At 28.3% G+C, this 22,527-nt stretch overlaps 3 protein-coding genes across 8 annotated transcripts; all 3 read right to left on the reverse strand.

The window, feature by feature from the left end:
- Positions 1-325: 325 nt before the first annotated feature.
- Positions 326-6,592, reverse strand: LOC111039165. 2 transcript variants are annotated; one of them, XM_022322506.1, is made up of 7 exons: positions 6,182-6,592; positions 3,665-4,215; positions 2,582-2,683; positions 1,850-1,987; positions 1,671-1,754; positions 1,430-1,595; positions 326-1,371 (listed from the first exon to the last, which is right to left on the reverse strand). In XM_022322506.1, exons 3-7 carry the CDS (start codon positions 2,664-2,666, stop codon positions 1,275-1,277), a joined length of 570 nt encoding a protein of 189 aa, XP_022178198.1. In that variant the 5' UTR covers positions 2,667-2,683; positions 3,665-4,215; positions 6,182-6,592; the 3' UTR covers positions 326-1,274. The 2 variants fall into 2 exon arrangements, with proteins under 2 accessions (XP_022178198.1, XP_022178197.1); XM_022322505.1 differs by lacking the exons at positions 326-1,371; positions 1,430-1,595; positions 1,671-1,754; positions 1,850-1,987; positions 2,582-2,683 and having other exon boundaries at positions 3,663-4,215.
- A 635-nt stretch (positions 6,593-7,227) lies between these two features.
- On the reverse strand, positions 7,228-14,108 carry LOC111039164 (sialin-like). Its single transcript, XM_022322504.1, has 8 exons — positions 13,615-14,108; positions 9,489-9,997; positions 8,828-8,915; positions 8,537-8,760; positions 8,310-8,462; positions 8,099-8,231; positions 7,778-8,016; positions 7,228-7,608 (listed from the first exon to the last, which is right to left on the reverse strand). The coding sequence occupies exons 1-8, from the start codon at positions 13,628-13,630 to the stop codon at positions 7,396-7,398; spliced, it is 1,575 nt and encodes a 524-aa protein (XP_022178196.1). The 5' UTR covers positions 13,631-14,108; the 3' UTR covers positions 7,228-7,395.
- A 742-nt stretch (positions 14,109-14,850) lies between these two features.
- Positions 14,851-20,530, reverse strand: LOC111039168. Of its 5 annotated transcripts, none has more exons than XM_022322511.1 (8): positions 20,328-20,530; positions 18,800-19,071; positions 16,418-16,972; positions 16,237-16,338; positions 15,503-15,640; positions 15,359-15,442; positions 15,116-15,281; positions 14,851-15,045 (listed from the first exon to the last, which is right to left on the reverse strand). In XM_022322511.1, the coding sequence occupies exons 2-8, from the start codon at positions 19,059-19,061 to the stop codon at positions 14,967-14,969; spliced, it is 1,386 nt and encodes a 461-aa protein (XP_022178203.1). In that variant the 5' UTR covers positions 19,062-19,071; positions 20,328-20,530; the 3' UTR covers positions 14,851-14,966. The 5 variants fall into 5 exon arrangements, with proteins under 5 accessions (XP_022178203.1, XP_022178204.1, XP_022178205.1 ...); XM_022322512.1 differs by lacking the exon at positions 20,328-20,530 and adding an exon at positions 20,025-20,235; XM_022322513.1 differs by lacking the exon at positions 20,328-20,530 and adding an exon at positions 19,180-19,313.
- Positions 20,531-22,527: the final 1,997 nt, after the last annotated feature.

Consider the following 22,527-nt stretch of genomic DNA (forward strand, 5'->3'; position numbering starts at 1 on the left):
ACATACCTATAGGTAAGTTAAAAAATATTTACTCAGACGAAGCTAAATGTTTTTAACAAAATACTAACAAATAATTTTTATTTTAATAGTAATAGGCTGCTATATACAAGCTATATTTTTGCTTCCATCACTCAATTCTGTTGTTTTATTAATTTAACATTTTTAAATAAAATAATAATTAGGCATAGGTACACTGGAATCTAATACAAACTCTTGAAATTCAAATCGACATAATATTTCAAATTATACAACACTAATAACAATTAATATTTTACAACACATTTTTTGAACAATAAAAGGCATTAAATATACTATAATGCAGCACCTTCAATTATACAATAATCGTTCTATAGCCTAAACATGTAAGTGAAGCTCACTCTGCAAGCTTGTTAAATTACCGGGTTCTAAAAGTATTTTAAATTTTTATACAATGCAATAAATTATAAATTCATATACAATTTATGTAGAGTGACTCTACTAAGAAGAATAAATTCCTTAATAAAAACAATCGTAACTACTAACTATGCATTTATTGGTAACTTACGGAAGGATAGACGGATACAACAGGGATATAAGGTGTTCTAAGCATATGTTTAGAAACCTAAAATGCAGTATATGATCAGGTAGACAATCCACTTGTGGTGGATTGCGAACCACGCTTGGTACTTACTCTGTATTAATATGTTTTTTTTATTTTTTTATTATTACACACCAATGATTGGCTATAAGTGCAACTCAGCCACCTCGGTATACAATGATCAAATTAGATTTGAGATGATCAGACAAATTTGATTTGATGCATGTTTATACTTGATCTGCCCGATTAATCAACATCAAACAATAAACAAGAACAAATACTAATTTCTATAAAATATATTTGTAATTCTCCTATAACCAATAGCCACCATTTATAAACAAACATTTCCTTCGTAAATCTCAAAATCCTAGATTATCCAGGGAACCACTCAAACACACAGGAACAATTGCATCCATCCATTTAGACAGGCATAAAGAACAGGCATAAAGAACAGACAGACAGACATTCTTATACATATAGATATAATATATTATGAATTATGATAATTTAACTTGTTCATTATGTAAGCAAACTTAAACAAATATCTGATAATTTAAATAAAATGAAAATTGCCTATAATATTTATAAATAATCTAATAAATATAATACAAATATAATATACAATACAATGTTAGAAAAACTTAAACAAAATCTAGTACTACATTATTTATTAATATTCAATGATTGCATAATTTAATTAGAAGGTACCTATGACATAAATAGATTGTTGTCTTGTTCTTAACGTTCTGGTAGAATATCTTTCCCAGAAGTATTTGCACTTCGCATATAGTGTCCTAAAAAATAGTGCGTTTATTAATCAAAAATATTTTTTTGAGATAAAGCATTACTCACAAATAAACAAATAAAATAGGCATAGTCAGTATGACATACATCAAAATCATTAAACAAAAGTGACCGAATTTAGTGGAATACATATTATCACATGCGGTCTTATATGCCATAATTATACCAAACGTCATTACAGAGTTTATACATGTTTGAATGGAATAAAATCGTCCTAATGCAAAAATAACAATTTGTACAGTTCCTTAATAGGTAATTAATATTTTTGAAAATATGCTAATATCTATACCAAGGTGATCGTTCTGAACCAATTTAGATGCTAGCGAAATTGTAATTGTTACAGCACTACCATGACTTAAATATATCATGGCAACTATAAATAGAATATTAATTATTTTTCACACAAGATAGAATATAATATATGTATATTGATAATATTGATTAAAAAAATAACTTTAAAATATTTACTAATAAAAATTTGCCAAAAACGATTTGAAATAACGTATAAAACAGCAGCAATGATGTAAATGATGCAAGCTGAAATACCAATAGCTAGGTCACTTATTTTCATATTGTAACTCAACACAAAAACTGAGAACATAGAACCTGAAATAAAATTCTACACTTAAATAAATAAAGTAAACATACATTAAACATACTCATTAAAAAAGTATATTATTGTGACGTATTAAGTAGGTGTATAAACTGTTGATATTGACTGTGTAGAAAAAACAGTATTACGATTTTACTAACAACTAAAATTATAAAATAATAAAATGTAAGTAGAAGGAAAGCGCGCTTAAAAATAAATAAACAGTAAGTCAGTACCTACGGCATTCCTATATTAACTATTAAGCTCAATAAACTAATTTGAATAAAAGGCTACATAGACAATATGACATATGTTGTTATAATATTATGTTATATTTATTATGACGGGTTGATTATTAATATGATATTAATTTTAATAAACACGAAGTGTTAAAATAAAAAATATTTAAATTGCTAAAATCATATCAAACATAGAAAATATTATATTAATATTAATTGGTAGATTTTGTTTTAGTTATAAATTACGTCTATGATTTAGTAGGTATTATAATTTATATCAGATAATATAACATTATTATTTATTTCCACAAAAAAATTTTTCTAAAAAGAATTAATAACATACTTACAATAAAAAACACAAATAATTACCAAAAATTGTAGCCAACATTTTGATAACACTGAAATAAATATAGTCGTCATTGTACCAAATAAACGAAGTTCTTACATATTGCATTATTATTTCATATTCACCTGAAAAATTGATTTAAGAGGGTATAAATGTACATTATAAATATTATTTTATGTATTGCATCACAATAAATGTATACAATATACGCCTTATACTGGGTCTATCTTATTGATACCAGTTTTTTTAACGATAATGAATCGATGATATCGAAAATACAAAAAACACGTGTTTCTTTATTTGTAATAGGTAGGACATTTTTTTACAACAATTTAAAAATTGTTGAACACGTAGGGCCAACAGCAAAATCAACTTTATATTTTCAAATGACAATAACTATATTTTTTAATGGATTCTGGTAAAACTTTTTTTCTGAAAATGTTGATGATCAAATCATCTATTTTTTTCACTAGTTTATTGTGTACGGTTTTCTAACGTTTAGTAAATACTTTAATACTCTGAATTTAAATAATTGGTATAAATTTAATGTAAAATAGCTAAATATCTTTTTCTTTCAATTATCTTTTGATACACTAAAATCGATAATCTAGTGCGACGCTCCTAAAAAAATTTTGGGATAAATCCCTACAAAATGTTTGCAAACATAATTCGTTATTTTTATTTTAACATACAACCATTAAAATAAGTATTATAAATAACTTTTTTAATTAAATTTATACCGATTCTTTCAATTCAAAGTATTAATGCATTTACTAAACTTTAACGGACCACAGTCGATAAACTAGTGAACCGAAATTGATGATTTGACTATCAAAATTTTCAAAAAAAAGCTTTACCAGAATTCATTAAAAAATATGGTTACTATTTGAAAAAAATTAAAGTTGATTTTGCTGTTGGTACAACAACGTGTTCAACAATTTTTAAATTGTTATAAAAAAATATCCTGTAAAAATAAAGAAACACGTCTTTTTTTGTTTTTTTTCGAAATCCCATATCATTGATCGTTAAAAAAACCTTCGTACAATTACGTAAGATACATCAGGTATATATAAAGTACTTTAAACATTATGTTGCAATAAACTTACTTCCTATTCTCGCTACTATGACTGCTTGGCATATTATTAAAGTTCCTAGCACTATAGGAAACCCCTTATATTTGTTTTTAAATAAACCAATGAAACCTTTAAACAAAGAGTTTGGGCTCAACCATATTCTTTGTTATAAATATCAGAATTATCTTCAATATACAAATGGCCAATCAGTATGGCGAACAAATTAAACAATATCGGTACCACGAACAATATATAACGATGTAAATAGTCCATCCCATCTTTTAAAATTTCAACTAAACCCCACCCTATTAACAAACTGAAGGTATATGTTACAATAATTATCCCGTGTTTCAAAGTTCTAGATTCAAATTTTGAATTTTCTGATACATATGACATCACACCAACCCAAAACATATTTCGACCAACGTACAATCCAGGGATAACTGATGTAAAGATTATATTAAATGTTGAAGGCCAATGCCAAAAGTGATTCACAAAGTATAATCCATCGGTTAAAAATTGTCCAATAATTGGTAAGAAAATCAAAGGTTTACGTCTTCTGCCATGACTGTCGCTCCATGCTCCTGAAATTACACGTCAATACATTTTTTTTTTTAGTTATAGTAATAAATAGGTAATGATTTAATTATTTAACAGCTTTGAGCATTTTTTATAAGTTAAAATTTAAAAAGATGTTCAAAAAATTTTAAATTACTAGGTATACGTGAAACATTTTTTTCCATAAATATATGAATGAGACAACACAATATTTTTCACATAAAACAATGGAAAATCAGAATTTGTTAATGTTGTATCATTGGATCAGTAACGTTAAGCTAATCTGAAAACATTAATGATACTCCTAAACTGGAATACCTAAATGTATATTAATTGCATTACTCAATACTAAATACAATTAATTAAGATAACTCAATAAATACAAATAAAATATATTTTATGATATGTATTTGTATAAATAGTATATATATTTTTAATTCAGTTTATTTTTCAAATGTTTAAATGTTTTTTAGTTAATAGATCTATTTTTATTCAATCACTAAATAATCAACAAATAAACTAAGCACCCATTTTAAATTGCTAAAATATTTCTAATGTGAATAGATACTAACAAATATATAGAGTCAATATAAATGTTAAAATGTTAAATAATATTACGATGATGACATTTTTTATTTTATTTTTTATTAGTATACAGATTTAGAACAATAATCTAATCTTCTTGATATTTTAATCTTTATATTTAAATGTTAATGGTAATAATTTCAAATTATGATATTATAATTTTATGAAAAAAAACCTACTAGATTTGTAATAATATATTATTATATATTCAGCTTCTAACTACATTTACATTATGTTACACATATCTTATACTAAATATTACAATATTACAAATTTACTAGATGAATATAAAAAAATATAATATATTACTATACATGAATATGAATGGTTTAAAATTAAATTGAAAGTTTATAAGCAGGTGCTAAAAATATCAAAGCTATAATATTCTAGTTTTGCCTAGTTCTAAACTCTTAATGAAGATACACATGCAAAAATTTTGAATATGATTTTCTACATTATTATTTTTATTAATTTTTTATCAATAATGTACCAATACATATAAGATATAAATCAATATTCGCTACGATATGACTTCAATTGACCTGTTTGGCTGTGAAAGGTTTTTTTGTTTTACTTAATCAATATAAATAAATTAGGCATTACTAATTACTAATAAATAGCAATTATATAATACGAATTATCATTAAAAAGTTAAGCCACTTAAACAATCTAACGAGTACTGAGTAGGTAAACAATAATAACCTAAGATATACATATGTATATATTACCAAGAATTTATAAAATACTAAGTCTGATATATTTTTTTTAAAGTATCATTACACGAACATAGTATACTTAAAAAGTCAGAAATAATATATTTTTGGTATTAGCTCCTGCTAAGCATAAGTTCTTTCAATTCAGTTACCTATTAATGTAAGATAATACATTTTATACTGATAAACCATTGTATTCTAGTTTCTAGATACTGTAAGAAGAACTCACTTATTTATAAACATTTTTTGAGGTATATCTACGCAAAATTTGTCAACAATTATAGTCGATTCGTTTGCCTTATATTTAGGGAAATTACAAAAATAATGAAAAATATGATTACTTATTAAATTAGATGCTAACTATACAATATTATGCGCAAATGATAAATAGCTAATATAGTAATATGGTTACGTGTCAATTAAGGTGAATATCACAGAAATAAATAATATACATTGAATTTCAACTCTAAATCTAAAATAAGTACATATTTAATAAGTTGTCTTAACTAGTATCAACATAATAATATATTATAAGAACCTGGTTCACTTTTTAACGCATGCGAACAATAATATGATATTATACTGTACATGGTGTAATTGGTAGATATTTTATTCTAACTACCCCTCGCATTTGCCACCCACTACGTATAGCCTAACTACCCGTTTTTGATTATTTTATTGAATTCATACATACCTGCTAGTAATACAACAATGAATGAAATGGAATATTGTAAATACGTAGTGTTCGAATACAAACGGCGTCGACCTTCATATTCACCTACTAGGCATTCGCCAAATGGAATTAACGGGTCACACGTTGATTTCTGCATCAATGCATTTTGAACAGAAGTCGACACCGTCAGTGCTGTGGTATAAAGTATCGTCACTATTATAAGGAAACGCTCTGGAGCGCAGTGGTATTGTGTAAGGTCCATTATCAATTTACGACTGTATGTTTGAATTTGAATGCAACGAAAAGTACAAAATATATGAGATAGTGAACTTCTAGCGAATACTGCATAAGAACTTATCAACACTCTGAACTCTGAAGTGTAGTCGACTGTGTAGATCTATTATGAGACCTACAATTGCGTAGGTATAGACATGTATGTATGCTCACGCGGCTCTATAGTCTGCAATATTTCAGTTGACTCATCTTGTATTAGATAATTGATAATTAATTGACAAAATGTTGATGAGCCAGTTGTCTATAAGTTCGTAATATTATTATGTACCTATTACACTTTGGTTAATATAGTGTGTACTTACCGCGTTCACATCAGTGGATGGTGGACAATACGTTATAAGTTGGAAACAATATAATTCTTGTTTTCTGGGTGTTTGCAAGACAAGATAGTATGCCATATAGTATAATATTGGTACCTACTTACACAAGAAACGAATAAATATAAGCCGACGGTTTTATTTAATCTGTTTTGCAAACGTAATAAATGCCAAAATACTGCATTCAAGTAATGCAAATAATATGTCCTAATAATATGTAAATAGTCAGTAGGTACTAACAATTACTACTAAGTATTATTTAATTTTTTTTTTTTGTTCAATATTATTTATAATTTTATAAGTGTTGATTACAGACTAGTAAGTTGATATTCATAATATTATCAATAACTTCGTCTTCGTGTATTTTGATATTGTCATAAAGTAAATCCAAAAAACATAATAATATACAAAAATAATTTGTTTATTTTATTAGATATAAATGGCGTATTTTGTATACAAATACAATATCTTTTATTATTTAAACAGATAACAGTACATTTTTAAAATAATTAATAAAACAAGTGTTTAGAAACTAAATTAATAGTTAAAATGTGTTTATATTTACAATGAGTTGGGTGGTTTTGACAGTTTTGTAATCTATGCGGTTATAGATTGTAAATATAACTATTTTGATGTTTTCCCATCTTCTACTGATTTCAAATGTATTACATTTGATTCATCATCCTTATTATCTTTTTCATTTTCACTTAGACGATACTGTTTTATGTCATCCCATGGCTGTACTTCACCAGATCCAAAAAACGCAAATATAATAGATGTTGACATCATGATTATCACCATGATCCAAAATACCAAACGCCATTCCAAAACGGTTCTCTAAAATATTAAATATATTAAATGATATCATACTAAATACCATAATATTATACACCAGGTGTCTAGTAATATAGAATTAGCATTTGAAAAAAATTAAAATATTCAGCTTGAGTTAAGTAAATAAATTTGAATTATTGTTTAATTTGTATTAATAAATTCGAAATCTTACATTTGGTGTAAGGATTCCAACGATGTATGGAGTGGCCATTCCTGACAAACACCCAATACCATTTACCAATCCCATCAGAGTAGCTGAATAATTGGGTGACAAGTCAAGTGAATTAATACGTAAGCTAGGATAACAAAATCCCATGAGGGCCATGCCCAACGTAAAACACAATGTTGCAATGATTTTATTACATCCAACAAACGAAGCACACATCACTCCCAAAGCGGGACCAAGATTTCCTGAAAGCATATAAGAATTTGTAATTTTCATAAATTGTTTTGGATGACATATTTTAGTGATATTTTCACTCAATGTTTATACCTATAATGGCATATATTTTTCTGACTTTCGTGACATTCACTGATCCTTTACTTATCAGGCGATCGGCTAATACACTGGCAGCAACCGATGTGACCCATTGGGCGAGAAATGGGATGGACGACAACAAACCGTTCTATACGATACATTTTTTAAATTAGTATGAAATGAATGTACCTTGTTCATTGGAATACAGTCTTTGCTTTCAACTTACTTCAGTCACGGAAAAGTGCAAGACATCGCTCATGTACTTGGGAAGATCACTGATTATAGTGAAAGCGCCCCAGTCATGTCCTGCTCCAGCGATGACCAGCGCCCATACTGGCCCAGAGGTTAATATGGATTTCCAAGGTGTAGGCGTCAGATCCTGTACACATAAATAAATATCTTAGTTCGTACTATGTTATAACAGAGGAGGGCGGACTAAAAAATGGTCAGAACCTTTTTCCTTTCTAGTCTTCCGATGGATTTTTTCAAGTAAGCCCGTTCTTCGTCCGAGATGAATGGGTGGGAATTTGGATCATTGTATACGAAGATGCACCAGAGTATAAACCAGATGATTGAAACAATACCGAAAAAGTAAAAGACGTTCGGCCAACCACCAGGTATGTACCGCATGATAAACCCACTCAAAAAGTTTGACAAAATATTACCAATTTGCGCACCTGTGTATAAAGTTATCATGGTAAGTGTACAATGGGATTCTGTATCGTGTATAAGTATAATAATTACCTGCAAACACCAGCGTGGCGAACTTGCCTTTCTCTTCGGGGGGTGCCCACTGCGCCAGTAGGGTGCAAAGCGCCGGAAACGTCATGCCCTAAAGTGAAAAAAAAATAAACGCATAAAGTTCTTAAGTACAACCGAGTTCAAGTTAAAAAAGCGATTTATTTATAGATTCAATATACATAATAAATATTAGAGTAATGAGATCAAACTCTGTTTATGGTGAACCTATCGAAAAATATTTTTCTGAAAACATTAATAAATAATTTTACATTAAATGCCGTGGACTATTATTGAAAAGCTCTCTTGATGCATATTTATTTTATACTATAATAGAATTTTAAAATAGTTCTTGGCATTTTAAACCCATTGAATCTTCCATGTACATTGTTCATACTTTAATGTTACATAAAATATTCAGTTCTTAAAAAATGTACGTGTAACTATTTACTAACATTTTTATTCAATTTAACTTTTAATTTTTACAAGTTAAAATAAAGAAAAGTCTCTTTAAACTTTAAACTTCGCCTCCATTGTTCTATATTAACATAAGTCAACAAGTGAACACAGTTATTAGTCAACTTGAATAGCCTCGGTAATAAAATAAAATATGATAACCCATATAGGTTCAGGTGACATATAATAATATTGTACACGTGCTCATTACTTCACCAAGTCCTTCGACGAACCGCAGGATAAACAGCGGCCTGGACCCGATATGTGCCACAAATGGTGTCATCAGCGTGAATATGGCCGTGCATAGTATGCCTATGCCCATGGTGTGCTTGCCTCCGAACCTCTGGGACAGCGCGCCGCCGGGCAGATGCGTGAGTATGTAACCGTAGTAGAACGCCGACAGTACTTCTCCCTGCGTCTCTTCGTCCCAGTCGAACCTCCGGCGGCCGCCGTGCACGTGCCCTTGCGCCGCCGCCGCCACAGTCGCCACTGACGTCCGGTTGGACGCCGACGTGTGCAGTCGATCTTGCGCCGTCGTCCCAGCTGGTAGTGGGCAGTAATCGTGTTGCACGGCCGTTAGTGGGTCACTACGCCGACCCTGCACCTGTACAGGCATAACCATTTGCGTGAGCGTGATACCCAAGCACGCCCGCATCACGTACGCCATCGTCACGCCCAGCATCCCCATCAAGGCCATAACCCATCTCTGGGATACGTGTCCTGCACAGCCGCAAAACCGGTCCACCGGGATAAGAAACGACATTAAACAAAGCCAATATTCAACTATTATTATTTTAGCAAAGGTATGGGCATTAACTAGGTATAGTTCAAATGAGTTAAAGCGAGGTTAGATGGTTATTTTTTTCAAACTTTAAACTTTAAAATTAGTTTGTTAATTTTTTAATACATTTAAAAACTTAAATATAATCCATTTTAATAACTTAACTATTTCTAACTGATTTAAATATACATTACCTAAAACTGTAGTCAAAACTAATTACTTTAATATTTTTTTTGTTTAATCAAATAAATAATACATATAAACAAATAAATATTCCTTGAATCAATTTAGTTTATACAAACGTCTAATTACTTAAAGTGCTATAGCTACTAGATACGTTAATCAGTTCTCGTGACTACTTGCAATATATTACATACATATTGTAATATTTATAAAAGTTACAAAAAAAAAGTTACACAATCTCCATATTATATATTTATATAATAATGTATATATGTATATTAATATAATAATATACATATATTTATATATACATATCTATATATATATATATATATATAGTGTTATAGAAATAGTCACTATATAGTAATTATAGGTAGTAATTTTAAAAAAAATTAATGAATTTCTTTTAACACAGAACTAAGTTAATATTTGCTCTGAGTTAACTTCCAACTTTTACATTTAAATATATTATTTGTTAACCATTCACTTAATAACTTAATATTTTTTACTTTATTGCGATTTAACTAGCTCAAATTTATTATGTTTATATGAACTTACTCAACTTTAATTATTTGTATACTATACACGTTTTATATACAAACTATCTAGTGTGCACTGAACGATGGATGGGGTGAAGATAAATATGTCGTTTGCACAGAACCAAATGATGCTAAGTTGATTATTTTTTAATAATACGCTTTATATAATATTATTACATATTGGTGTAATATTATCAATGCTCTAAAATTCAAGCTCACCAGCAACAAAGTTGAATACCTTTGCTAAATCAACACATTTCAAAATGTTTTAATCTAAAATCTAAATAGAACCTAACGTTTCTTAACTACACACGGTTAGTTCTAACACTATTATTTTATAATCAATAGATTCTATCTAAAAGTGATAAAATTAATTTGTGATAGTCAAAAACTACGGTTTAACATTAATAGGGTCAACCATTCAATAATACTCGTAACCATAACATAGAACAGTCATATTATGTTAGTTATAAAATCAAGATATTACATTCTCTTTTGTTTAATCGAAATATTTTTCTTAGAAAACAAACATTTAATTCAGAATGAAAAAATTATTACTAGCAATAATAATAAGGTTGTACCTATCTGACAAAAAAATTTAAAAAATGGGTAAAGTGAAGTATCAATAATCACGTCATGTCGATTGTAAAATAATACACATATTTAAATGTGGTAAGTGTCTCAGTAAGTTTGCCCTATCCATAGAAATAGACAATTGTTTTAGGTATAATCAGGGGTAGATCAAAGAATGAAAAAAGGTTGGGTTAAAAACAAATTGTTCAACAATGATCTATGTTTATTTTACTATGACACGGTAGGTCTAATATATATGCAGTATATGGCCCATAATATTGGCCTCAGCATTTTTATTTACAGACGATCCTATTGCTTAATGGTTTTCATTTATAAATATAAAACATATAATGTATACTTCTATCGTGTGAAGCGGGGTGAAGGTTATGTACATCAATTATTATTACCACGATAACGTCATGCAAAAGTGGTCGGTCCTTGTTGGTATCAATAATAATAATAATAATAACATTATAAGTAATAAGTGGGTTTATAGACAAATACGTTTGCAGAAATTTCGTCAGTGTCAACAGAAGGATCATAATATCTTATCATACTAAACAAGATACCTACATATATTATTCTGATAAAGGTACATGTCTACATTCGACAAAACAATTACAATTTTTGGTTTTCTTCGAGAAATGTACCAGGACGGTAGCTTAACCAAGAAAAGTTTGAGGTACCTAGTCCATATAAAAAAAAAACGTATCCTGTGTACCTTATTATTGTGTAACCTTTGAGCACAATTCAATAGTGTTCACTATTCGATATTAAGAATGGTTATTTTATTTAAAAATCTATAAAACAAACATTTTATACTTAACAGAATATAATAACCATACAATGAGAAAACTAAATGCACTGGAATAATTACAGATTGATATGAAGTTAATAATGCCAGGACTAAAAATATAAGCTGTTGGATGACATTATTATTATAATGACTAATAAACAGAGATAATTAAGTTTGAAATCTGCTTTCTACAACAGCCATTTACTATGATTACAGATTAGTGATTATATTTGTTGTATTGTTGTATACGATTGCTTACTTTATTTTTTAATAAGATACATTTTTAAGTTATAATAATTAAAACATTATTTTAATTGATCGTTTTTACTGTAAAAATCATAATTAATAATTACTAATCAAACTCGACAACGATACGTTTATAAATTGATTTATTCGATTTTTATTAATCATAGTACATTGATAAACAAATAATGTATGAAACAAGTAACAACTAATAAAATTGTTTGAACACATTATAATTAATGTACCTATGAGTGTTCAGTATAACTTGTTTTGAGTCTTGCGATTTGATTTTCTAGATCGTAATATAGGTTGGGACCTGTATTCATTTTTTTTAAATATTATTAATTTTAATTTTTACATTGATTATTAGCCATAGTCATTGATTTTATTTATGTTTAAAATAAAAATGTTATATCTGAATCAGGAACCTTTTCGTTATAGATGAAATTAATTACTTATTTTACTAAAAATAAATACATGTTTATTTTGTTTCAGGTATTATTTTTAGGTATCAATATTCAATATTTTTTACTTACTTATATTACTTTTGAATTGTTTAAATATACTATCGGCGTATAAGGGCACACATGCACAATAAGCGTATGGGACATGGGTAAGGTACATAATTATTAATTATGCATTCAAAATACATGTTTATATAAGTGGACAAACGTTGAGTAGAGAAATCTATTAATGATACTCACAGTAATATTTCATAGAACTTAAAATTCATCAGTAATACAAATTTTAAGTATTGCGGGTTTAACGCTTCTCCTTATTTTAATGCTGGCATTTTATCGTTATATTTTTATTTTAAAACTTTATTTTACCAAATTTAAGTTTTTATTTAGTAAAGAAGTTTTACCCTATTTAGTTAATTAGAACTAGAGTTCACATATTAAAAATTAAAAATAATAAATGTTCTCATTATTGCAATATTCGCGGTCAAGACATCAAAGCATGACTAAAACATAAAATGTTCACATTTTAACTGCCACAAAAGTAAATAAATAACTCGTGTAAAAATTTGGTTAATGGATATTTACATCGCATAGTTATGTAAATAATTATTTTGTAATTAGAATAAAATATCAAACCACTGTACTATAATATATCTAAGTAGTACTTATGCATACCAACCTACTAGTAGAAAAAATATTATATTATAGTATAAATAAGAAAAAACATGCTATTAAAATGTTTAGGATTAACATTTACTCACGTGAATTAAATATCATAGTGATCGTTAGTATATTGCTATAATTCTCTTGGTGTCTGTGTATCTTGTGTGAGAATCGTTTATTTTGAATGATAATTTATAGGTGACCGTCGTAATTCGTTCGAAAAATCGTTTATGAAAATGTTCTCATTGGCTTTTTGACCAATCAACTTGTTGCAGTAATGATACCGTATACAAAAATCGTGAAAAGTATATAATATTATGCATCTAAATTTATTTAAGATCAGACGCGAGACGTTGCTGTAATAATAGTTTTGTTAATCTGTAGAGTCCGGCTGCATCTACATAATATAATGGTCAGTTTCTTCACAATTAATTGTATTGAGACACGAAATAATACTGTGGTCGTATGATTCGAACGGAGTGATTAGTATGCTTATTTTGTAAACCAATCATCTTATCTGAATTAATATATTGGAGTCATATCAATTTAATTATATTTTAGTGATTATAAACACGCTGAATGCATACAATGTTTTATAATATTGTTATAAGTACCTGCCTTTTAAAATATTAAGTTTTAAATTAAATAGAAACTTTTACTTTTTGAAATACCACCTTGTAATACAGTACCTATATGGTAAATTGGTAACCTTTGGATGATAATTTTATCAAGGGTCAGCGATTATCTGTAAAGTAAATTTTAATTGTAATTTTTTTAATCGTTTAATATACGGAATCGTTTAATTTGCCAATTTGGAATTAAATAGTGCTTTAAGATTTAAAATGTCTTTAATTAATATTCTAGACAAAATATATATTTTTAAATCGTGAAGTATTATTTTATACAGACTATACAAGCGAAACATACCTAAGTTAAATTTTTCTTAATTATAAATAAAAATCATTTAGAACTTAGATAAACTCCGAATGGAGTTGATGATAATCAAACAAGAATAATATTGAAGAAAATATATACTCCGTAATCCTGACCATTAAATACATTTCAGTTATGAATAAATAAATGTTACACATACGAGTATACGACAATTAATAAATTGAATAATATTTTATTTTTTTATTTACCTAATTGTTTAAAAAAATATTTAGCTTTATAAAATTAAATTTAAAAAGACAATCCCGAAAAATAGAAGATAATATTATGTCATAGACTATGAGAGCATGGTTCACTGTAGCATTGTTGTATGCAAGTTTCTACATATTATTATATTTTCTATTTACTTATTAGTTATTATGTCAAGATAACACAACTAAAAATTTAAAGCAAAAATAAACAAATAATATAATTTTCCTTCTGTTTTAAAAAGTTGATTAACAACAATTATGTGTATTCAATTTCCACAAATAAAATATAAAATAACATTAAAACATTATTAACTTATGACGTATATATATTGTTTGTCTTCAGTGGTATCGTTTTGCCAGACATGTTTGTACTTGGAATACAAAATCCTATACAAATTGAATATAAATATAAGTTAATATAAGTAAATAAATAATGTTTGAGATTAAAAATACTTACGAAAACACATATAATATGGGTAAAGTCAAAACAGCGTATAATATACAGAACAGACACAAATTGTCACATCTAGAACTATACATGGGATTAAATACAAATTGATAAGCCGTAACTACAACAAGAGTCAGTAAAGAGTTCATACACATTTGTATGGCATTTAAACGACCTAAAAAAAATATAAATATTACAATTTTTTAACAACGTTGAAAAATAATAATATAATAAAAATGTATACTCAAATACCGAGTTGTTCGATTGGCACCAATTTAGATGTTAACGAACTAACAATAGTGATTGCTGTTCCATGGCATAAATAAATGATTGTAACTACAATACAAAATAAATTATTAATATATTGGAATAGATATAATATAAATTAATATTTACTCAAAAATATTTGAAAAAATAGATCGGCAAAAATGTAGCATACAGCGGCTGCGATATAAAAGCAGCAAACTGAAATACTAATTAGTAAATCGTTTATTTTCATACAATGACTTAAAACCGAAACCGAAAACACAGTTCCTGGAAACAAAAATAAGGTATTTTAAATAAGCTTAAGTGAAAATATGGAAAACGATTTTAAAAAAAAGCGGGTAAGTGGATGTCGTTCTACAGTTTATTAGGTATCTAAGAAATCGCTGTAATGGATGGTATTAATTTTAATTCAATGATATCAAATCATTGTATACGAAAAACGATTCTGAGCGGAGACGGTATATGTCAGTTTAGGGAATTTTATATTGTTATTACTTATTATTATTATGGTAATAAATATATATCGTAGCCGGTAAGTCGAATTAAAATTATTCTTAAATTATCAGTGATACTGGAATATATTAAATACACCTATGTAAAATTGGACTGTTTTGAAACCGAATTACAACTAAATGACAAACGTTACTCTTTGTGTTAATATGTGATTTTGTCCAAATTTGAACTTAAAATGTCTTTACAAAATAACTGTATTCATATATTTTTTAGATTTCTTAGTTACAGAAAAACTGCTTAAATATACCTACATGTTTAGATTGCAAATTCCTAACACCAAAATAATTCTTCAACAAATAATTTGTTAATAAAATAGTTTTTTCTAACAATTAATATAATTAAATAATTACCGAAAAATAAGGCCATCATTTTTAAAACAGCAAAATAAACTTCTTCATCATTATGGTACATACGTGATGAAGTTACATAATTCATTACTAAATCATAGTCACCTGAAATATACAATTTCAACATAATTTTCAATGTAGGTATACCTAATAAACACACAAAAAAAATATATTTATTACGTACATCCTATTCTAGTTACTAATATTGATTGACATATTATCAATATAGCTAATACAACAGCTGAGCTCTTTAATTTATCCTTAAATATATCGGTAAACTCCTTGAGAACATATTTTGGTCTCTGCCACACAATTTCTCTATTACAAGAGTCAGATGTGTCCTTGACGCGCAAATCCACAACCAATAAAGCAATCAAATTTAACAATATTGGTACAAAAAACAGAAAATCATAAGCACGATATCGTACGACTATTTTTAATAATGCAACCAATCCCGCACCCATTAAAGAACTTATAGGATAAGTTGCAATTATTATTCCATGTTGTAAAGTCCTTGATTTGACAGTTGAATTTTCTGATACATATGACATCAGGCCAACCCAGAAAATATTTCGACCAACGTAGAGTGCAGGACTTATCCATTGCAAGATAATATAATGATAATTAAACCAATTCCAATGGCTTATGCCAAAGTTTAAGCCGTCTGTTAAGACCTGTGCTATAATCGGTAAGATAATCAAAGGTTTACGTCTTCTTCCCTGACTGTCACTCCATGCACCTGAAAATAATTAGTCATATTATTAATTGAAACCGATTTTGAGTAAAACTTCTCGTTTTCCTTATTTTTTTTTTTTGTTTTTCTCAGCCCTTTTGAAAAATACTAGGAATTTTAGATTATTTGACTTCTCGAATGCACCAACTAGATTCACATTCCCACCAGAAAAGATACTTAAGTTGAAAATCGAAGCATAGTAAGTATAGTCAAAATACTTATTGTTTACACAGACACAAAAAAAATGCGGAAAGAACCATCCAGTGACGTAATTCGAGTGACTTCAATTGCTTATGGTACATACTGAATAGTGTAGGTATGCACTAAAAAAATTGTATGGACATTATCACCAGAGCCTTCTGTGTGGGTTTTCGGCGATAACGTTTGTTAATAAGTTATTAACGTGCATAGGCGCCGGCAGGAATTTTATCAGGGGGGTGCATCGTTCAAGTATACGCTGATTTCTAAATAATGCTTGTATAAGTAATAATAATAATAGTAAAAAAAATAATAATAATAACAATAATGATAATTAATAATAATAATAATAGTTAAATACGTAAAAATATTTTTTCAAATTGTATAGCGATACAAAGTTATTTAAGTTTTTTTTTTCAACGGCTACAATGTAAAAGCGGACTAGTGGCTACTACGAAAAAATCCGAAATTCAATTGAAAAAAAAACCTAGGCGTTTACCTTTATTATTTAAAAAATAAGTATTATAATACATAATATAAATAATATTTATATACGATTATGTAAAATAAGTATAATAATAAATAATAGAAATAATGTAGATAATTATGTAAAATAAAACAGTTTCAATACCATTCAATTTTTTTAATTTTTCTTTTTTGAAAAACCAGGGGAGTGCAAGTACACCCTCTTGCACCCCCCATCGCGGCACTCATGTAATAACGTGGGAATTACTGTGGTTTTGAAGGTGGCTTCTAAAGTTGGAATAGTGTCTGGACTTTGTACTAATGTGGAAATCTGTGTGGATTGTGAAGGGTATTGTGTAAGATGTTTGATAGAGGGCATTGATCTATGGATTTTGTTATGGACTATTTGAATTTTTTGTGCATTCGTTTGTTTGCTGATCCCCATATTTGTATACCATATTTATATAATATGCGGGGTCTTATAATGAGTATTAGGTTTTAAATAAAACACATTTTAGCTTTAAGATGGATTTTTGAATTTTTACTTAGGATAGGCTGGAGTTGATAAACTTATCTATTTTGTTAAAGGAATGTATGTGTTTCACCCGAGTCAGACGTTTATCGAAATATGGTCCTAGGTATTTGTTTATGCAGCTTTATGCATAGGTTATTGTCTAAGTATATAGGTAGGGGTTTGCCATGGTGGAGAGTGAATGTTATATAGACACACTTATTTTCATTACATTTTGACACACTGCATTGGGAGTACCAGATAGATTGAGTGTTGAGTGATTTTGATAGATCTTATTGGTATAATTTAATTTTTTTAATCATTGATTATTCTCTGATGATGAATGAAAATGGTTAATAAGTAATGACCAACAGGTAACAGCAACCCGCTACAGCAGCAGTATGCTAGTAATGCTAATATATGCTTAATATTTTTTATTTTTGTATACATTCTATACATTTCTACATTTTAAACTTTCATACTATTATACTGTACATACACATTTATTCACAAATGTTATTGATCAACGACAATATAAAACAAATGTTTATTTTTGGAAATACAAGTAATGTTGTTATTGGAATCAGCGGTGACAAACTCAGTGGCTCAATCACGATTTTTCGGATTTACTATACCTATAATATGTAGTTTGTACTTACCTGCAATTAAAGCAACTGTGAAAGAAATTAAATACTGTAAGACACTAGTACTCGAATACACCAGGTGTTGACTTTCATAAACACCAACTAGGCATTCACCGAACGGAATTAACGGCTCGCAGGATTTTCTAGTTAGCAAGTTGTCTTGAAAGCTAGTAGACACCGTCAGCGATGCCGTGTAAAACACAGTCGCTATTATCAGGTATGGGTCCTGACTGAAGCCCTTCCGTTTTAGGTTCCCTGACGGTTTGCGGATGAACATTTTAAAATTACTGAAACAGTTGAAATTACCACAAGTCCTAAATAATCAATGTCACCATATACTATTATAATACCACTCTCAGTAAATTTGTATGATATATTATGCTGCAGTGACATACATAATAATTTATATTTTGACACATCAACTCATCTGCGCGCATGCCCGTAAAAACTGCGCGTAATAGCGTGTATAGAAATGTCTAAGTATGCAAAAGTCTTTAGTTACGTGGCGCGTAGGTACTAGAATTTTACTTAAATAATGTGCTTGTTTGAATCTATCGGGCTTAAATTGCGTCAAGGACAATGGTATTACAATCGTGATTGACTCATTGTGTCAACATGATAATTGTGTAGGTTCAGCTATGGTGTGTCTGCTTCATGCTTGATGCATAAGAATCGTAAACATTCAATATCAAGTAGGTACCTACCTACCTATAAGTACTCAAACATTAAAGGAGGTGTGTGTATGGGGACATGTGTCTAATAAATCAATGCTGCAGACCCGTTATTTCAATAATTATACCCACTATAGATTGTAGATAATTTAAGTCCAAATGAGAAATCGCATGTGTCGTGAATTATAACAATAAGGCAATGCGTGATAATCGGCAACTTTGAAAAATTATTAATACAATCAAACATAGTTAAATATTAAAATATATCGAAGATATGGTATTTTTTCGGCAGCATTCTTAACTCAGTGGAGAGGTAGAAGGAAAAATGATAATGAAAGGTGCATTAATTAGGTAATGCAAGCAGACTATATTTTATTGGCAAATTAAGAGTGAGATAGTGAGAAAGTCGCTAAGACCAGCAGATAACGAGTACTAAGAAACAAAAAGCCAAAAGGATCGACTTCGATCATTAAGTGATCTGAGTCATCTACATACTTTATGATCTGTGTTAATGGTTAATGTTTACATAGGTACCTAATAAATTACAGAATACCTATTTACGTATTTACCTATAAGTCTTGTGCCAGTTGACGCCATTAAAATAATTCTAGAAATCGGTACAACATTAGAAACCACTGCATATGGATATTTGGCTGTGTCAATGTCAACGACCCAAGACCTTGAATGTTTTTTAAAAATATTTAGTGTTGTTACATTATCATTTTTTCTAATTGCTAAACGATAACCATACAGCAGCCAAATAATACAATTTTACGATTACGATGTTTGAAAACTGCATCTAGCCTATAAATCGTATATTAAAATCTAGTTTCAAAACAAAAGAAATGTACTCAAGAATGACTAATACTTACAGATAAAAATGATTTCAGTCACACCGCACACATATTTTCTATATCAGTATCTATAATACATTTTCTATTTAAAATGATAATGGATTTGTGTGGCAAACACTTCTGAAATTTACTTTTAACTCAGTACACAGAAAACTATAGATATAGGTATAGTGTTTTGTTGCACATTTGCACAGAGATACAATACTATCTTGACAGACTCAATAAATTATTTTAGTATGATATTATATTGTATGGTGGTAAGCCAATGCGTACTATTTGTCGGTTGCGCGCCAAGCGGACCACATAGGAAAAAAGTTCCTACTTGTGGTACCAACCTGAGTTTAAAACTTAATTATACTAAATAAATACTAAATATAATTTCAGTAAACATAGATAGCAATAGTGAGCTTTTAGTGCATTTTTTCTCTCCTCAAAGTCTATGAATCGTATTCTTTTTTTTTCATAACTTGGTCGCTGTATTATAATGTTGAGTTATACCCAGATTTAACTACCTTTTGGTGGTTGGTATATCTGGGATTTGTCAACCGACTTGACAGAGTGAAATTATTTAAAAATATGTTTGCTACCAATCTTGATGACAGTTTATCCTGTCTAAGTCATTTTCGTTAATAAAATACACAGTATCTATCTATCTCTCCTAAATAGGTATCAGACAGTAGGTTAGTGGAAAAGTATTATAATTAAAGAAGAAATTCAAATGTAAAATTCAAAAATTTAGGATTGCCAACAATTTGAAAAACCGGCACCGACTTTTTTAAGTATAATATTTTATTTGTAATATTAATTAATAATGTCTAATGAATATAAGAATATTTCGTTGATATATTCAAGATGTAAATTTTAATAGACTTTACGAACATATTATTATGTAAAATAATATTGGACATAGGTTTATATTGATCTATCGAGACATCGAGTGTTGTATTTTCGCCTTTGGGTGGGTTAATCTGAAAATCTAAGCTTTAAAACATTATTTTTTGTGTATTTAGTATATCTTTAGTGTGGATATAGTAGTATAGATATGACTCATGAATGCAACAAATAAATTATGAATATTATGAAGCATAACATTCGGTGATTTTAAAAAATCTGGATCGGAATCATCTCTAGGAACTACATTATAAAAAAAAATGTACTGTACATTTTTTAATACATCTTTGTTAAAATAAGGCCCATTTCTTCAGATTGCTAACTTTTTCAAAATTGGAAATCGTTCGTTAATATCTATCTTATATTTGTATTAATTATTAATAGAAAATAGATTTATATATTAGATAAAAATTATATTTTTTAGATCAAGATATTTTAAATCTATTGAAAATTTTTTATGAAATCATTCGAGTTAAATTGTTAAATTAAAGCTAATTTTATTTTACATTCATATTTTGGATATTTTTAACATTTTAGTATATTTGTAATTTATTAGAAGATATTTTTGATCGTAGCTCAGATAGTCAAATATTGGTACCTATAATTTTCACGTACCTACCTCTTATTTCCAGTTATACAGATTTGCCTACCAACTTCCTTGCGTACCTTCTATATACATTATACAATCTACAATTTTATTAAGAGGATGCTACACCCACGCGTATATGTTGTACCTACTATATTTAAAGCAGGTAGGTGTGTACTTATATCAAATTGCTGCACATTTTTATCGTATAGTGTTCTTAAATGCATATTCTGAAGAGTTATTATAGTATAATTGTGTGCATAAATCAGTTCTCTATTATTGTCTATAGACCAGGGGTGGCCAACTTGTCGCTCGGTCATAGTAGTATTCGGCGTTTTTTGCCATACAATATTAAAAAAATATATTTTATTGTTTAATAATACAGATAAATAAACAATAAAATTAGTACAAAAATTGATATGAAAAATTAAAATATGTATAGGTAATTTGACCCAAATTTATTTAATCCGCATTTTTTTAGTGTCTATTTTTTTGTGAGCTCTTTAAGATTTGGTTGCATTATGTAAGAGCTTAGTAACTTAGAGTTCTTAGTAATTCTGTGAGATAATTATCAGTTGTTAAATTTGAACATTATTTTGACTTAATGATCTTCATTGTTGATTAAAGCGATCACACGAATATGTTGTTCCAAAGATTGATATTAATTTCACCGCACAATTTTTAATATTCACTTATTTTGACATAAGATTATAGGAACATGCTTCCAAAATTAAATTATAG

The sequence above is a fragment of the Myzus persicae genome, unplaced genomic scaffold, assembly GCF_001856785.1.
Source record: "Myzus persicae strain clone G006 unplaced genomic scaffold, MPER_G0061.0, whole genome shotgun sequence".
NCBI classification, from domain to species: domain Eukaryota; kingdom Metazoa; phylum Arthropoda; class Insecta; order Hemiptera; family Aphididae; genus Myzus; species Myzus persicae.

What these genes read in the sequence shown, in the direction of transcription:
- LOC111039165 (XM_022322505.1), bottom strand. Translation starts at nt 6,422, where the DNA reads ATGGACCTTACACAATACCACTGCGCTCCAGAGCGTTTCCTTATAATA. An exon ending in CATTGTTGTATTACTAGCAG is followed by an intron (nt 4,216 to 6,181) that starts GTATGTATGAAT and finishes GTGTAATTTCAG; the next exon opens with GAGCATGGAGCGACAGTCAT.
- LOC111039164 (XM_022322504.1), bottom strand. An exon ending in TGCACTTTTCCGTGACTGAA is followed by an intron (nt 8,232 to 8,309) that starts GTAAGTTGAAAG and finishes TGTATCGTATAG; the next exon opens with AACGGTTTGTTGTCGTCCAT. An exon ending in AAAAATATATGCCATTATAG is followed by an intron (nt 8,017 to 8,098) that starts GTATAAACATTG and finishes ATATGCTTTCAG; the next exon opens with GAAATCTTGGTCCCGCTTTG.
- LOC111039168 (XM_022322511.1), bottom strand. Translation starts at nt 19,061, where the DNA reads ATGTTCATCCGCAAACCGTCAGGGAACCTAAAACGGAAGGGCTTCAGT. An exon ending in ATTAGTAACTAGAATAGGAT is followed by an intron (nt 16,339 to 16,417) that starts GTACGTAATAAA and finishes TGTATATTTCAG; the next exon opens with GTGACTATGATTTAGTAATG. An exon ending in CCCATATTATATGTGTTTTC is followed by an intron (nt 15,046 to 15,115) that starts GTAAGTATTTTT and finishes CAATTTGTATAG; the next exon opens with GATTTTGTATTCCAAGTACA.